Source organism: Balaenoptera borealis, assembly GCF_965194805.1.
Source record: "Balaenoptera borealis genome assembly, chromosome: 3".
NCBI classification, from domain to species: Eukaryota; Metazoa; Chordata; class Mammalia; order Artiodactyla; family Balaenopteridae; genus Balaenoptera; species Balaenoptera borealis.
This window is the reverse complement of record NC_138866.1, coordinates 49,043,477-49,062,267: the sequence shown is the minus strand read 5'-3', so window position 1 is coordinate 49,062,267 and position 18,791 is coordinate 49,043,477. Positions and strand designations below refer to the sequence as shown.

The 18,791-nt window shown below is 36.2% G+C and overlaps 1 protein-coding gene across 18 annotated transcripts in view; it reads right to left on the bottom strand.

Moving 5' to 3' along the window:
• The window catches only part of NIN (ninein), a 106,453-nt gene that overhangs the window by 5,229 nt on the left and 82,433 nt on the right, over window positions 1-18,791 (bottom strand). For 8 of the 18 annotated variants that reach the window (XR_014242495.1, XM_082384784.1, XM_082384783.1 and 5 more), the window contains 9 exons: window positions 17,589-17,711; window positions 15,089-15,202; window positions 14,137-14,283; window positions 12,691-12,870; window positions 11,520-11,669; window positions 10,518-10,565; window positions 8,933-9,034; window positions 4,368-4,568; window positions 768-881 (listed from right to left, as the gene is read on the bottom strand). Coding sequence is in view for 17 of the 18 variants with exons in the window: in XM_082384784.1 (XP_082240910.1) it covers window positions 768-881; window positions 4,368-4,568; window positions 8,933-9,034; window positions 10,518-10,565; window positions 11,520-11,669; window positions 12,691-12,870; window positions 14,137-14,283; window positions 15,089-15,202; window positions 17,589-17,711 (1,179 nt within the window). In the remaining variant the exon portion in view is untranslated. Of the gene's footprint in view, window positions 1-767; window positions 882-2,225; window positions 2,749-4,367; window positions 4,569-5,871; window positions 6,169-8,932; window positions 9,035-10,517; window positions 10,566-11,519; window positions 11,670-11,690; window positions 12,432-12,690; window positions 12,871-14,136; window positions 14,284-15,088; window positions 15,203-17,588; window positions 17,712-18,791 lie in introns of those variants that run through there. The other 10 variants (XM_082384793.1, XM_082384797.1, XM_082384799.1 and 7 more) reach the window with 8 other exon arrangements.

Genomic DNA, 18,791 nt, shown 5'->3' with positions numbered 1-18,791 from the left:
CTCTGCATTAAGACTTTCCCTTGGAATTATTCTTCTTGGATTTTATATATCTGAAAAACCAGGTTGGGCAATTTCCACCTTCCCACTCCCGCCACAGTTTGTCTCAATCTCAGATTCCAGAGAAGTTATAAAACTTTCCTAGAAAGTAGTCCTTCTTGTATGTCTCTTCAGTGGATGCACAAATAATTTCTAAGCACTGAGGCCACACCTGCCACCAGCAGGAAAAAAGGATCAGGCTACTTAGTGGTCCTGGATCCAAGAGTCCAGATTCTAATTCAAAACACAACCTTTTGGGGTCTGGTTATAGCCATAAGGTTGTTTTTGAAGCTGTCATAGCTGTTGCAAACAGGAAAGCTAAAGTTACACTTATTATCCCCCAATTTTTTACCAATATAAAATTTCTTTTTATTTAAATAGGAATATTTCCTCTCTGGGGAAAAAAAACATCTATAAAAATTCAATTTGAATTGAACCTCATTAGAAATGCTTTAGGTCCATGAGAGTCACTGCTAGCAAATATACATTTTTTAAATTGTAGACAAACATATGACTCAAAAGAACTTTGGAAAAAAACAATGTAGAATACAGAATTCGTATTTTTGAAGTGGTATGGGAAAGAGTGACTCCTAAATTCTTCTAAACATTTATAATAGAATTTGCTTTTATTAGACAACAAAAGTTAACAAGTTAATAGCAATAGAGGAATGTAAAACTGCAGTTAAAGTTGAATGTGAGGTGAGTGGGTAGAGATGACCTGGGAGGCTCACTTGTTCTTTGAGCTGATTCACTTTCTCCTGAAGAAGCCTTTTCACCAGTTTCAATTTTTGTTCAACTTCCATCATTCGCTCCTCCATGACAGTTACCAGGTGTTCCTGGTTTCCCTGAAGGAAAGAAAAAAAATTGTATTATCATTTGAAAATCATGCCACACAAAAGCACTAATAGTTAATTTTCCCCATAAAATGCCTAGAGAAAGGACAGCAAATGTTTGCCTTTGAACAGGAAGGGTGGATTTCTGATGAAATGGGAGCTCTGAACACTGCATGGGTTGCACATGTTAGAAAAGTAACCCTATTAGAGAAAGAATGAAAGACAAAAAAAGAATCTTACCTGTGTTACCATCTTCCCCTGAGATAAAGCAAAATTCTTAAAACCCATAATTTAAGATCTGTGTGTACTTATTATAGTAAAATAGGTATCCAAAGTAAATTAAAAGATGGTTCTCAACCTTTCATCTGTGATTTGGGTCTTTGCAATACTGTGGGCCTTTCAACAACAAAATAATCAAAAACTGAGTTTATTCAGGATCACCTAACATTTCCAATTAGCTTGCAATATGTGTCTGTTTTTCCTTTGAAATGGCTGATTACTGTGAGGGTGTTTGTTAGTGTTTCTAATAGCCTCTTCCTGCTAGTTATTCTGGTTACTGGTTTCCTAATTTGACTTGTCAATGTGAAGCACATATCTGAATTGGAGGATGGGTTTATCATTAGAACAGATTTAAAATTGAAAATCTCCCCATAAAAAACTCCTAGACAAAACAATAGGGCAGAAAAAGGACTGCTTTTTCAAAACCCACACAACTCCTTAATCCATCACTGTTGTATGAGGAGAGAAGGAGAAGCCTTCTCTCCTCATACAACAGTGATGGATTAAGGAGTGTGTGGGTTTTGGAGCGCAGAGGGACCTGGAACAAGATTTAGAGTGCAACTGACGGCCCTTTCTTCCCAGTCCACCAAAATTTTCACATAAAGAATTTCAGATTTTAAAAGGTTCTTCAAATGTTTAAGCAAGACTCAGGTATTAGTGGCTGATGGCATAACCTGTCCTTAAAAATATTCCCCAAAAGGTGTCCTTTAAAAAGCACAAAAAGAATGACCAAATGTGAGTTGAAAGCCAACATTTGTTTGGATATTAAATAATAGCATTTATTCAAGCATAAAAGAAACAACTACGCCATGAGACTAATTTGAAGAGAAAAATTGTAGTAGGCAAAAGACTAATGCAGAAATTTCAAGAAACCGGGTCTTAAGAACATCTAAAATCCTATATTTTAAAAGTTATAATGGCTTTTTAAAGTTCAAACATAAATGGAAAATGCCAGATTTCTACTTGCCTTAAAAGAAAAAAAAAAGCTAAACAAACCAAAAAAAACCCCAGATAATTAATTCAAAGAACACGGGGCATGGCAAAAGAGTGGGGAAACAGGGAAAACAAAAGCAGTCATATATTTAAAATTTATTTTATTTCATCAAAAATTTCCTTTTTCCTGTCAAAAGAGTATTATACATCTTATATAAAACAGTATAAATAACCCTGATTTTCTTCAAATTTCACATATAAAAGTAGTACCTTTTGTTAAAAATAGTTACAACATATGGAATGAGAAAATATATAGAATACATCCTTTCAAGAATCTCAAGTCCACACTCTTTAAATCGTATAAATAATTATGTATAACAAGCTGAAATTTGTGAATTTGATTCACAAAATCTGTCATTTCTACATAAATAGGAAACATAATACTGCAAAGGCTTAACAACAACAATAATAATAATAAAAAACTTAAAAGAGCACTTGATTCCAAAACATTTCTCAGCTTATGTCTCTGTTTGTGTGGTGTGTGTGGGTGTGTGCATTTGAGTATCTGCCATGGTAAGAAATGCCATCAATAACAGCCCAGTGTTCACAGGTGCCCAATCCTTCTGTAGGAATCTGCATGCACTGCTCGCTGCTCCGGTAGCAAGGCCTAGAGAAAGAAGGCAAGTGGTACACTTCACCCTGATGTCAAGATTATGTTTTTAGGGGGAGTCTAAATTCACACATTTATAATGCAAACAATTTTTAAAAGCAAACATCAATACTACATATGCAAGCGAAGCAACACAAGGCAGAAGAAATCACATCACTCCACACACAGAGACAACGTGCAGATTCTAATAGCATTCTGTATTCTTAAAATTAGTGTCAGCTTAGTTACCAGAAACAAGAGAGCCTGCAATGGCATTCTAGTGAGAACAATAAGCAGTCCACCCTGCCATCTGGAGGAATTCTTTTTTTTTTTTTAAGTGCAAAAGTCTTAACAAATTTTGTCTATATAATCCTCAAATAATTGAAGTAAAAGGATTAAACATTGGTGGGTGGGTTGGGAAGAGCATGTTTTGAAAATAGTGTATATGAGAGAGCAATGAGTAGGATCTTAGTCTAATCATTTGGTTTAAAATGTCCATTAAAAACTGAGGTCAAGTTTTATAATTCATTTCTATAATGAAGAGTTGAAGCATTTGTCCAACACCCACCATCACAATTTTAATTCTGGAATTAAATTTTAGTATTTGGAAATTGAATGTAGGAAGCTTCCAAAAACATGGATTTTAAGCCTTTGTTAGAAAGAATAGATGACAGAAGTACATCATGCAAAAGCATAGATATATACTAGTAGGAGAAGAAAACCAAGTTGCTCCAATGTATAATTATGGTGCTAATGTGACTTTGCAAAGCCACGGTGAGGGGATTACAGAAAGAGAGGTGGGAAATTCCTTGTCAAACGTCAACTGAAAAGCAAGGTATTTGAAAACAGAAGAAGAGCATCCAAAACTAGAACAAACTAATTTAGAATTCTACAAACTAAGGAGTAGTTTTAATTTTATTCCTAATTATGAATAAATGGGCAAGACCAAAGAGTCAAGAGACTTCTGAAAGAGGAGAATCATGAGTGAAGCACTAAAGAGAAATAACTATTTGAAAACCTAGGTAATGTAAGATTGTGTCTGGTAGTGAGCTGGGATAATGCTAATTCAAAGGGAAGGGGAAGAAGATCTTTATTTTCTTAAAAATAGAGTTTTTCAAACTAGATCATTAAAAAAATAAGTGAACTATGTCAACTAAAAAAGCCACTGATGACATATTCTACTTTATTAGTTGCGAAAAGTCCCCATTTGTGAATTCCATGGAACTCAGCAGGCTATACTCCTCTGGTACAAGAAAACCCAGGATGCTTTGTTAGTAATACATATCCTAGAGTTGCACTTGAATTCTGTAATATCTTTGGCATTAGACAAGAATGTTAGGTCAATTGCGCAATATGCTCAAGTGATCCTGAGACTTCATCATCGATTACAAATGTGCAAAGGAGACCCAGAACACTTAATTACCTAGCTTAGAAGCTGAGAGCTCAAAAGCAGCACTGCAAAAACCAAAACCCAAACATCACTGCAGTTCTGTGGATTTGTAATTCAGGTAAGGTGTAACTGTCTGACAAAAGATTTAGGTTCTTCATCCCCACATGTGAACTGGTATAACTTTCAAATAAGCAGGTAAAATTAAATTAGGTGATCTGAGTTTACTATTAGAAAAAGATCCTCATACCTGTGGTGTGTTGATTTCAGAAGTCCTGTTTTCAAGTTCCTCCTGCAGGCACTGGTTTATCCTTTCTGGCTGTAGCAGCTGGTATTGAAGCTGCAGAAATTGCTCCCTGGGAACCATTGGACAGGCTTGCTGCTGGAGCAGCTGCAGATCCCAAGCATGAGGGGATGGGCTAAGCATCACAGTGGACCTCAGGTGCTGCATCTAGAGGATAAGGGCAAAGCCCTGGTCAGCTGCAGTGCCTTCAATCAGAGAGTTGCCCTTGAAAGTGGCAAGCAGAGAGTAATGAAGTCTATGAATTCATTAATGGCCTCTCAGACTCACTGGTAACTTGAAAACAAGCAGCACATTATCCTGAGTAAGAATAAAGAATCATTTTGCTTAGGAGATAATACATTTAATGAATAATCAGGCCTTAAAAGTTTGACTTAAACTGTACTTCCTCATTCTTAAGTGACTATAAGACATGAGGTACATGATGTACATATGTCTGAATTCTCCTTTTTTCTTCTTACACTAGAACATTTAATTATCCCTCTTTAAAAAAAAAACAAACAGGGTTGGAATAGGCAAAGGGGAGAAAGAGGTTATACTTTAGAGTTTTGCCACTTACCATTCATAAAGATTCTTAAGAGCGAATGTTCAATGACTACATTTTTTCCAAGTTAGCAATTTGTTTTGAAGACTCTCATCTTGCATCTCAAATTATTTTAACCTATCTTAGTTTATCAGACAGGAAATTCTGGGGCATAAGGTGATACCCCAGAACATCTGGGAATTGAAGTACATGGAATGAAAGTATTTATTCAAGACAATGAGGAAATGGTATGTGTATCTCATGCCAATCAAAGTTGGGGCGAGGGAAAGGAGAAGGCACTGCATTTGGCTAGTGAAGCATGCCACTTCACATCTGTCAACACATTCAGCAGACACAGAGCTCAATGGAAGACATGCAACAAATATGACCAAGTACTAAACTCAAGTAGAAGCACCCCCAGGCATGTGAGAAGGGGAAAAGGCCCTCTAAGACACATCTATAATTAAATGTTATCATGAAACTTCAGAGCCACTATTCATTTCCTTAAATCTAAATTTCTGAGGTGGGGTGTTACCCATTTTGAAATATTTCTAGTTATAGATTTAGAAAACCCACCACTTTATTTTTAAGAATAAAGAATATGGGGCTTCCCTGGTGGCGCAGTGGTTGAGAGTCTGCCTGCCAGTGCAGGGGACACAGGTTCGAGCCCTGGTCTGGGAAGATCCCACATGCCGCGGAGCAACTGGGCCCGTGAGCCACAACTACTGAGCCTGCGCGTCTGGAGCCTGTGCTCCGCAACAAGAGAGGCCGCGATAGTGAGAGGCCCGCGCACCGCGATGAAGAGTGGCCCCCACTTGCCGCAACTAGAGAAAGCCCTCGCACAGAAACGAAGACCCAACACAGCCAAAAATAAATAAATAAATAAAAGTTATTTAAAAAAAAATTTTTTAAAAGAATAAAGAATATGGAGAATTATGATCCCCTGATTTTATATCAGTGGGATGATTTTCTTCACACACGTCTTTAAATACTAAGGAAAATCCTGATGTAAATGTAAACAGATATATTCCAAAATTAAAGCAAAATGAAAATGAATATTGGCTCTTAAGTATTTATTAACTGTCATAGTAGTAGAAATGATTACATGAACAAGGAGTTTAATGAGATGTCTCCATGCCATGAAATTCATTGAAAGAATGTTCTACCTTCACACACTATCTCAGGCAGAGAACTGCACCCTTCTCTGCTAGTTCCAACCACAGAGTTCTAGGTACAGGTTAGCCACAGATAAAACAAAAACAAAAGAGAATTAAGGAGTTATAAAAAGAGGAAGAAAATATGAGTTATAAAGAGAAAGAACAGTACAAATTGGGTATATTATATACCTGACCACATGTGCTCTAGTCAGTAGGAACTTACAGAGAACCAACATTTACATTTCTCTGTATATAAATTTTACAGATATTAAAATGTCTCACAGTTCTAATTCTGCAGCCACTTCCTCATCTATTGCAATTTGGTTGGTTTACGAGCTTGCTACCTTTACCTCCACCCATCCCAATATAATAATTCAGAAGATTCCAAGTCCACTATGGAATGGACCTGATGTTAAATACCTTGCCATGTGGAGATGCAGAATATAAACTATAAAACATTTTTGTTGTTCAAGTGTCTGAACTGTTGGCTAAGAGGTACCCAACAGACTTTAAGAATTGCTAATAGTCTACAACCCTGCTTTTGAGTGATCAAAATGAATTGCTTACAGAACACTGCCTCATATAGTTGAAAAAAACCCTGGAGTGGGAGGCAGATTCTTCCATTTTCTTGTCTAGTGATTTGGGACCTTTAATTACCCTGGGGTAGGGCTATGTATTATATTACATCAGTGACTTTCAAACTGGCATATAGGGATGAGGAGAAACCCCTTCCCCCAAGAGGGTGCATACATCAGATTGAATCACCTAGAAAGCTTTCCCTAAATTCCTTGATCCCAAAGATTCTGATGTAGGAACATCTCCCTGCCTGCTTACTGCCTCTCCCCCAAACCCGATGAGAATCCATGCCAGAGTGAGAGGCATGCACCTATCCCTCAGGTCAGGTGGGCACAAAAAATGGTGTGAAAACCACTGTTCATCCTCAAATTTGGCCTAATCTATAGATATCATAACATAAATAAAAATCCAATTTACAGGGCTGGTGGGAAGGTGGAATGGAGCATTACTGGTGAATGGTTAGAGTTCCTGTTTGGGGTGATGAAAAAGTTTTGGAAGTAGTCGTGATGGTTGTAGAACATTGTGAAAGTAATTAATGCCATCGAATGCCACTTAACAAAATTTGTCATTTTAACCATTTATATCTATCTATCTATACATATATACCTAGCACAATTTTTAAAATAATGTAATATACCCAAACCACTGAATTAGGCACTTTAAATGGATGAATTGTGTAGTGTGTGAATTACATTTAATAAAGCTGCTGAAGAATCGAATTTCTATGTCTGTACAGAATTCATAGCTCAGTCTTATTTCTAATGAAACTTTAATTAGAATAGTGTATGAGATGTTCTTTTCAGTGTTCCAGTTAAAAATTCATGCTTTTTCTTTTTCCAGCTCCAGTGCCAAGAACACTCAATTTCCCTCGTCCATTAGCAAATATTTACTACTAGATCAGGGAGAAAAGTAATGAGGGGAAATTGCTTATGATGATTAATCATGTAAAGTAGGATTGGGAGAGAAGGGGGCTTCTGAGGCCAGAGAGAACGGTGGGAGAAGAACTGGCCTGTTGGCAGAGCATTTGGAGAGAATCTGACAGTGATTAAGTATACCCTGTTACTTTTCAATCAGGTACCAGACATGTCACGCTTAGCTTCAGATATCTAATTCATTAGAGTATATAATTATTTCATCAGAAAAGCGTATCTACATCTAAACACAGCCCGCAGCCCAAGGTTTTAAACATGTTTATTATACGCTGTCAGAGAAATAAAAAATGGTTTGGATTTCACTCTTTATAGTTTCACTAATCTCCCTATTAGTGGATATATCAGAGAACATAAAATTGACAGAAACCTTAGCGGTCATTTAAATGTCAATGTGCTATGTTTGCCCATATTTCATATCTAAAAACCGAGCATCTATTGAAACTTACCTTTGCATGTATCCCAGCTTCATGAAAGAAAATATTTACATATCTCTCTTCCTTCCTGTAATTCTGGCTTAAAAATATTTGTATACATAGTACTTTTTAAGAGCACAAAAAGACATTTTCTACCCATGCCTCTATACCTTATATAAATTTTACAGATCATTCAATGTTGGATTAATTAATATTTTCATTACCCAAAGCAAAGTATCTCAATGAAGTTTTTACTTATTAAGGAGGATTTTACATAAGTTGTTTTACATCCTATGATTGTACTTGGTATTCAGAAAGCAATCTATTAGACTGGAAACTCAATGTCCAAGCTGACAGGTTTTACAAATCCACTTTTATATTTATCAGATGTACCTCTCCCAAGGCAGTGCTGAGTTACAAATATAGTAATGAACAACAGCAACACTTGAAAATTAAACCTCTAAATGCTAATGCTCTTAAATTCCCTGCATGCATTTCCCAACTGAACAGGTTGTTACAGAGCAATCACATCTATAAAACACTACACTGTGGGAGGTTATCAGGAAACTGTTAAAACCACAGCAATGGTGAGAGAGCTCTGAGCCTCTTGGTCAGTACTGAACAGAGTCCCTGCCACTTGAATTTGTTGAGGTACAGTACAGGTCCTTGCATTTTAGGATAGTCAACATTATTCCTTCCTCTGTGAAGCAGTATATATTCCTATGGCTGTGTAATTAGCAAAAATATCTATCAAACTTGGTAAGACAGACCAAAGAATCCAGCTTGGCAATGTACTTAGATTTTCACTGTTTTCATAATAGGAATTTAATGCTATGCTAGTCTCTCTCAACAAATGGCTCTTTCATGGATTAAAATATTCTTCATAGCTAAGGTCATTTGCTTAAAAACTTACCTCCATTAGCTGCTCATCCAGTTTTACTTGTTTCTTTTTCAGGCCTTCATTTTCCAAATGAATTGTTTCTAATTCTCGTTCAAGGGAATTCATCTGACTAACCTGTTAAAAAACAAAAAACTCCCTTAAAAACAAAAACAAAACAGTTGAGTTGCTCTACTTTATTTTGACGAATTTATGCTAGTCACAAATCTCAACTCTTGGAAGAAAACTGAGTTCATTCATCAAGGGAAAACAACAAACAATATAATTCAGTGCACTGATTATATTTAGGTAGTCTAGTTTTAATCACCACTCCTCACATAGAACAGATTCCTAAGGCAGGTAGCTTTCAAACTTCAATGCCACTCACTGTAAGAAGCACATTTTCTCTTGCAGCCCAGTACAAACACCCATACCCACATGTGTGTGTGTGTGTATATAAATATATATATGCGTAATCAGTTATAAGTATATATCACTAAGAGAAAACTTTCATGAAATTATCTTTACCATGAGCCATGCACTCTGATATTTTCTAGTATAGTTTAATAATTTAAAATGCTGGTATTTAACTAGATTGATTTCATGATCCTCTACTATGGATCTGCAGTAGGGAAAAACATGTCTTAAGGCAAAGTTTAAAGGTTTAAAACTGAGAATACATAAACCTGATTTAACTCCTTTCTCAATTTTAAAGAAGAAATTTGAAGATTTTATGAGTATCCTTTTTTGGAATTCTCTTTATTACAGAATCTTATGAGAATCTAATGAGCTAGAGGACACTGGGATTCAGAATACTGCTAAGTAGAAAACATATGACACTATTCTAGAGTGCTGATTTTTGTTTCTATCAAAAAGAACTGAGGAGGGTAGCAAGAATTGTTAAATGGAATTAAGTGTAATCTTTCCAAGTACATTTAAATTCACTGTTATTTTAAAACCTATCATTAGACTTTTCCTTTGGTGAGCAGCTAGATGAAACCCAATGTCTTTCTGAAAAGTTTACTTGAATGTACCTAAACTTAAATGACATTTCAGCTTTAGAGCACAACCAGTCTCTTTACTGCCAATGGTCATAACTTTCACAAACTTAAAAAAATTTTTTTGAAATATTTATAACAAAAGGAAATGACTGTTCATCATTCTTTCCAGATTTTTAAACAAACCATAATTTTCAGAAGAGGAAGGTAATACAGGCATACCTTGTTTTATTGCACTTCGCTTTTACTGCGCTTCTCAGATATGGAGTTTTTTACAAACTGAAGCTCTGTGGTAACCCTGTGTCGAGCAAGTCTATTGGTGCCATTTTTCCAATAGCATTTGCTCACTTTGTGTCTCTGTGTCACATTTTCATAATTCTCACAATATTTCAAACTTTTTTATTATTACATTTGTTATGGTGATCTGTGATTAGTGATCTTCAATGTTACTACTACTATTTGCTGAAGATGATGGTTATTAGCATTTTTTAGCAATAAATATTTTTAAATTAAAATATGTACATTGTTTTTTTAGACATAATGCTATTGCACACTTAATAGACTACAGTATAGTGGAAACAATTGTATAGGCACTGGGGAACCAAAAAATTCATGTGACTCACTTTATTGTGGTGGTCTGGAACTGAACCCAGAATATCTCCAAGGTGTGCCTGTAGTGAAAACTCTGAGTTTAGTTTAGAAAAAGAAAGGAAAACAAGTAACAACAAGAACTCCCACAGTAACACTGGCCTAGAACTCTAACTTCACGGAACCAAGAATAGAAAACAAACTGAGTCATGCTACAGAGGTTTAACCACGTAGTAGCCAGCCTCCAAGAGGGTCCCCAGTGATCCCTATCTTCTGGTATTCAAACCCTTGCCTTGTCCCTTCCCCACTATACCAGGATTAGTCTGGGTGACCAATAGAATAGAGCAGAAATGATGGTGTGTGATTTCTGGGATTAGCAAATAAAACATACTACAGCTTCCATCGTGGTCTTTTGGGACCTCTCTCTCTCGTATCACTCATTGCCACATCCTGAGAAAAGGCCCAGGTGGTGAGGAGCTGAGCCTCTGGCAATCAGCCAGCAAAGAACAGAAGCCTCCTCCTAACAGTTGTATGAATAAATCTGGAACGGATTCTCTAGTACCAGTGAAGCCTTCAGATAAATGCAGCCTCGGCTGATATCTGGACCGCAGTCTCAGGAAAGACCCTAAGCCAAAACCACTCAGTTAAGTTGCTTCCAAGTCCCTGACCCACAGAAACTGAGACAATAAATGTTTGCTGTTTTAATTTATTACACAGCAATAGTTAACTAATACAGACCATATTAAGATGTTCCTAATATTCAGGCTATATATGTTTTACTAACTTATAGAAGCTTACGATACTAATGAAGATAATTAACCATCTTTATAAAAACCTGAATTGCTCCTTTTTAGTGATCACTCAATCAAAAAGAACTATGATACTGTTTTGACAAGATTACAAAAGCATAGATATAAGGAAGAACCAAAATGTGCCATTGTAATCATTTCCTGGACGCATGCAGGGGAAGAAACATACACTTAGGGATACATCATAGTCAGAGCATAGCCACTTGGTATTAACTCTCAAAAACTCACCTTTCTATTAGTAGGAGATCGTTCCTTTTGAAACTGTTCACACTCTCTCTTTAAGCTCAACTTTTCCTGCTCTGTGGGCTTCACAGTACCTGATGAGTTTAGATGTTTTTGGAGCTTAGGAGGAAGAAGGTTGGATTCCAGTTGACGGACCTAACAAGAACCAGTAGAAGAGGAAGAAATGCTAATATAACCACCCAGCCAGGAAAAACAAAAAGCGAACATAAGGAAAGTTTGTATTCAGTTCTTGGGTTTTGTTGTATTAAGAAAACTTTTTCCAGTCAAGTCTGCCAATTCTTGAAGCTTACTTTTTTGGATTTCAAAAGATCCTTTCTAGGTAAATCTATTTTTAGTCTGATGCAACACTGAGGATCAGAGAAGGACGAAGGGACTTCTGGCTCAGCCAAACAACTGGGAGTCAAGAGTGTGATGTGGCTGCCAAAAAAAACACAGTCTGTAGGCACCTTTGCTCTGACATGAGCGTAACTTTTAGGAGTGAAGGGGGTGACAGTCCCACTGACTTTGTATTGGACTGTTCACACCTGAAACAATGCATTTACATCAGCTAAGTTCCACGAGGAGAGCGACCATGTTTAGTCTGTTCAACACTGCAACTTCCGTGATAGCAGAGTTTCTGGCACGGGGTAGGTGTTCTAAATGAGTATCTGTGCTCCTAAGAGAGTTCCTCCTCAAAAGAGGTATTTAAGCATAGGTTAAACATAGTTGGTCAACTACTTAGCAGACGTAAAGAATTTAAGCATCAGCTTAGTGATGAAAAAGATGATCTTTAAAGACCATTCTAGCCTTGAAATGCTGAGTCTTTAAAAAGGGGCACCTTTTCTCTTACAAGAAGTTAGACCAACAAGAATTGAGTTTAGTTTTGCCACTTTTGTACTCCCAGTCTTGGCGGCTAGCCTATTTGAATGAGGAATATATGGTTAACATAATTTCCATTCATAAAATCACAGATTTTAATATAGAACTGCTTATACAAAATGAAAAATATTATATAAACATAGCATGATAAAATTATATTGCAAGTAAATGATAAATTATACATTCTTAAAATAAGTCTGCCACACCAGAATACTCAAATCCATACCCTAGAATCACTGCAGTCGTATCAAACATTCATTTACAAACATATGCCACCATGTACAACTTTTCAAGTTACCTTCTCCCGGGAGTGTATGAGTTCCGCTTTGGTGTTCTGTACCACGGTTTGGAGTCTCTCATTCTCTTGCCAAAGCAGCTGTTGTTCCTCATTCATCAGGTGATCCAACTTGTCCCAGGACAGCCTTTGCTGTTGGTTATGGAATCCTGATGGATGGGTGCCTATATCTGGGGCCCAGTTCTTAAGAGAGAATTGTAGAGTTAAGCCTTAAAAACAAGCTGATTTCTTTTTTGAGCATCTTCTAATGAGAGTGAGCACATGTATACCTAGATATAAGTAAAACAATATTCCTGAGTTTTGATTTAAAAAAAAAAGGTTTGGAAACTCTCTGTTTAAAATGGCCTTTGGCAAAATAGTCCCGTCAAATCTAATAGCAAAGATGATTGTAGGGCAAGTCCCAGTTCCATATAGGACCCAAGCGCATAGAGATTGGGGACCTTAAAAATTACCTTATTCTTATGAAGTTATGCTTTGAACCCAAATAACTATTCTTTTGGTTAACAGAGAACACAGAGAACTCTGAAATGCACTGCTAACTTGAAAGATTTCACATGCTAAACTCTACTTTCATTTTCACATATGCATCATATCCTTTTTTAGAATCCAAAGCACATATCATCCATATAATTGAGGCCTGAACTCAGGAATATGCTTTAAGCTACCACGGTGATTTTTTTGGATCCTGAAAAATGCTTTTAAAAAATTTTTTTTAAAGGTTAAAAAAAGGGTTAGGGTTAGGGTTTTTTCTTTTTCATGTTTTGCCTTTTAAGCCAAAACATGAAAAGGAAAAAAAAAAAAAAAGGTACAATCTCATTTTGAAAAAATTTTCAGCCCAGAAGTAATTTTTTAAAAATGGAAGCAACTATTATGTTTTTAAAAAAAAACCACAGTTTAAAAAAAAGTATCACCAAGAGATAAAGTAGCTGAATTTAGTACCTACTTTTATGGTAGGACAAAGTCTTAACATCTACCCAAGACTGACATACATACATTGTTCTTAATTTATTTGCACACAGATGAAACAGCATTGTGATACATTAAAATGAGACTTACTTTCTACAACATCAAAATGTTTTTGTTTTAATACTACAAAACAACTCAGCCATGGTCTTCTGACTTGCACAATTACCTTGTCACTATGGTTCCATTTACGTGAGGTTCAGAAACAAGCATCCCTAACCTATGGTGGCAGAAGGTAGAGAAGTGGTTCCCTTGGGGTTATCAACTGAAGGGGACACAAGAGAGCCTCCTGGGTCCTGGAAATGTTCTTTATTTTGAGCTAGTTGGTGGTTACACAAAGACAAACATACATATACATTTTACCTATAACTGTGTATATTTACGTATACATACATGTATGTGTGTAAAAACAATCAAGTTATAGACTTAAAATTTATGCACTTTACTGTATAAAGTTATATCTCAATAAAGAAGAAAAGAAATTACCTTGTCACCAGCATTCTGAAGTTGCTTGTGTAGAGACATCACTTCTTGTTTTAAAGCCTCCTTTTCCTGCTGAGTCACTTGTAGATCAGATTTAATTCGGGACATTTGCAGGTTTACATTCTGCAGGGTGTCTTCTAAATTCTGAACCTGCATCATGAGAACAGTCATACACTGTGACAAATCCTCATGGTCTCACCTATAGCATGTCCATGTATGAATGAGCTAAGACAAGAGAACTCCAACGTCCCTTCTGCTTCTACTTACTATATCCAGGTCTTTTCAGTTGTTCAGTGCAAATCTAGGATATTATGTATCTTTACAGGGTGTTAAGTTATATTTAGGACAATAATGAACTATGCCTAGAGCAAGGTATTGTTGGTATAGTCATCTGGTATATTACCAAGTGATATCTTACAGAACCAAGGAATACCAACTGGCATCACGACAGATGATTTTACTGAACTTTGTAGAAATTATGTTTTAGACTGTGATGTTGGTTTGTAAAGGACCTCTTAGATGAAAATAAAAACATATCTTTGTAGAATGCTACTCCACGCTAACAGCTCATATATATTTCAATTTTAAAAAATTTAAATTGGTAAACAGAATGTTAATAGAGAGCTTTAACTATAATAGGGCATGAACCTGCCTTAGAAATCCTAATTCTAAATTAGAAATAAGCAGTCATTTTTACACACTATTCTCAAGCTTTCATAAATAAGTAATCTCATAATGATGAGATAATCTTATGATTATTTCATAATAATGAACTTCGGGAGAAACATTGTTCAAATTATTTTACTACACTGTAACGTGTCAAATATTAGTTAAATTAAATCATTCTGAGCCCTCTTAGACCACATCCACCTGGAACATTCTTTCCACTTGGAGTTCTGCTGGGAGATACAGGAAAATATTAACTGTGCAGATGAAATAAGAATTGTCCACATACCTTTTCCTGTGAAGCCACTAGCTGTGATTTTAAGCTTTCGCTCTGGTGTTCCCAAGACTTCTGTTCTTGCTTCATAGTAGCAATTCTGTGCTCTAAAAGACTTGATTTTGCCAACTGATTCAGGAAAAGAAAAGAGGTAACAGCATTTCTACAAACATGTCTAGCCTCATTTCACATGCCTTCACTTATACTGAAAAGATCAAGTACCATCTCTCTACATAGGGGATCAAGACAAGGTAAAAGAGAGACATTTCCTTGACTCCCTTTGTACCTTTAATTTTGAGTCTCTTCTCTTTGGGGATTTCAATTTTTCCTTCTCATTGCCTCATGTTTTTGGGTGAGACATGGTGGGCTGGAAGGCAATTAGAAATCCCAAGAATGTGCCATAATAGGAAAATATGGAATGCCTATTAAGGCAGGTGGCACAAAGGCAGTGTTTTTGGATTTGCTAGGGAAAATACAGTAGAAAAAAAAGTGTCTATGTAATGGATTTCAGATTATTAAATACATAATATATTATTTATATTATATATAAGTAGAATAGTGATATATTTAAATAATATATATTAAGTAGCATAGTTACTTATTAAAATAAGACAAACTTTATATTACTGTACTTAATAATATATTTATTAAACAACTAATCTAGACTCCTGTTAAAATCATGGCTTCAGCAATCTACAGATTTAATGTGATCCCTATCAAATGACATTTTTCACAGAACTGGAACAAATAATCCTAAAATTTATATAGAACCACAAAAGACCCAAAATTGCCAAAGCAACCTTGAGAAAAATGAACAAAGCTAGAGACATAACCCTTCCAGACTTCAGACAATACTACAAAGCTATAGTAATGAAAACAGTATTGTAATGGCACAAAAACAGACATACGGATCAATGGAACAGAATAGAGTCCAGAAATAAACCCACACACCTACAGTCATTTAATCTTGGACAAAGGAGGCAAGAATATATAATGGAGAAAAGAGAGTCTCTTTCAATAAGCAGCATTGGGAAAGCTGGACAGCTACATGTAAAACAATGAAGTTAGAATACTCCCTCACACCATACACAAAAATAAACTCAAAATGGCTTAAAGACGTATATATGAGACATGACACCATAAAACTCCTAGAAGAGAACATAGGCAAAACATTCTCTGACATAAATTGCAGCAATATTTTCTTAGGTCAGTCTCCCAAGGCAAAAGAAATAAAAGCAAAAATAAACAAATGGGACCTAATTAAACTTAAAAGCTTTTGCACAGCAAGGGAAACCATCAACAAAACAAAAGGACAACTTGAAGACTGGGAGAAAACATGCAGAAACGATGTGACCAACAAGGGATTAATTTTCAAAATATATAAACAACTCATACAACTAAATATCAAAACAGAACAAAAAAACAAAAACACCAAACAAACAAATCAAAAAATGGGCAGAAAACCTAAACAGACATTTCTTCAAAGAAGACATGCAGATGGCCAACAGGCACATGAAAAGATGCTCAATATTGTTAATAATTAGAGAACTGCAAGTCAAAACTACAGTGAGGTATCACCTCATACCAGTCAGAATGGCCATCTTCAAAAAGTCTACAAATAATAAATGCTGGAGAGGGGGTGGAGAAAAGGGAACCCTCCTTCATTGTGGTGAGAATGGAAATTGGTGCAGACACTATGGAGAACAGTATGGAGGTTCCTTAAAAAACTAAAAATAGAGTTACCATATGATCCTGCAATCCCACTTCTGGGCATATATCCAGAAAAGACAAAAACTCTAATTAAAAAAGATATATGCACCCCAATGTTAATAGCGGCACTATTTACAACCGCCAAGACATGGAAGGAACCTAAGTGTTCACTGACAGATGAATGGATAAAGAAGATACATACACACAGTGGAATATTACTCAGCCATAAAAAAGAATGAAACAATATGGACCTAGAGATTATCATACTAAGTGAAGTCAGTTAGAGAAAGACAAATATTACATGATATCCCTTATATCTGGAATCTAACAAATGGTACAAATGAACTATTTACAAAACAGAAACAGACTCACAGACATAGAAAACACACTTATGGTTACCAAAAGAGGAGGAGGAGGGAGGGATAAATTAGGAGTATGGGATTAACAGATATACACTACCATATCTAAAATAAACAAGGATTTACTGTATAGCACAGTGAATTATATTCCATATCTTGTAATAATCTATAATGGAAAAGAATGGAAAAAAAGAAGTACACACACACACATACACGTATAACTGAATCACTCTGCTATGCACCTGAAACTAACACAATATTGTAAATCAACTATACTTCAATAAAAGAAAAAAAAAATCATGGCTTCAGGAGCTCTAAGGTCACAAAATACTGTTCTAGGAGACTTTTAGGCTAACATGTAGCCCCCCACGTGCCACTGGCATTAGAGAAATGCTCATTATGGTACACAATGTCCAATGATGGTAAAAAAGTCTTATTTTTACTACCTTATCAACACAGCTATTTAATTCTTCACTTAGAGCTTCCTTTTCTTTCAGCAGTTTTTCATTGTGGCTTAGAATACTAGAAATTTTTTGCTGGAAGTCAGAGAGATTGGGACATCTGTGCAGCTGTAAGAGATAAACAAGCCCACCCATCACGTCTCATGGTTGTATTTAAAAAGATGTATTTATAAACAGGACATTTTCATGGCTGCTGCTGTTTCCCTATCTGTAGATATTTCTGAGGACATATAAACTCTAGGGGACTATAATTAACTTTAACAAAACGTTCCCTGCTGGCTTCTCTCTATTCTCCAACTGACTGCCGAAATGTCTGCTTAGACAAAATCAACCAGACATTAAGTAATGGTCCTAGCTTTCTGTTTTACCTTCAGGATAAAATAAATAACATACTGCCATTCTGTCATCAATTTAACTTGTGTACATATAGCACAAAACATTTTCCCCATGCCTTTTTAACTAGAAAAAAATCTTTTTCAATCAAGACTATGGAATTGGCATCAACCAAGTACAATGTATTAACCAACAAAAGGGGAAGTTTTTTGGTTTTTTTTTAATATTTGTTTATTTATTTGGCTGTGCTGGGTCTTAGCTGCGGCATGTAGGATCTAGTTCCCTGACCAGGGATCGAACCCGGGCCCCCTGCATTGGGAGCACGAAGTCTTTCACCGCTGGGCCACCAGGGAAGTCCCAAGGGCAAAAGTTTAAAGATAAATCAAGCAGTGTTTTTCAGCTCGTTCTGCATACCCTTCCCTTTGGAATATGCCTAAATTGACTTGCTAAGAAAAAGGTTGCTGGTGTGGACACACTGGCTTCCTCTGCACTTTATGGCATCAAGGCAAACCGAAAACTTTTTGTTCCTTTTCATCATCAGCCTTAGCACTACTGACATTTGGGGGCAGGTAATTCCTTGCTGTGGGAGACTGTCCTACGCACTGTAGGATGGTTAGCAGCATCTCTGGTGTTACCTGTTAGATTCCAGTAGCACAGCCTGCCTCCCCATACACTGGGTGTGAAAACCCAAAATGTCCCCAGACATTGCTAAATGTCTTGGGGTGGGGGAGCAATTTCCACCTCCCCACAACCACTGCTTTAAGGAGACTGATTGTTTCTTACACTTCTTAACCCTTCCCATAGTTCATATGTTTTCAATTTCCCTCTACTTCACTTGGCTTTCAATTTTCAATT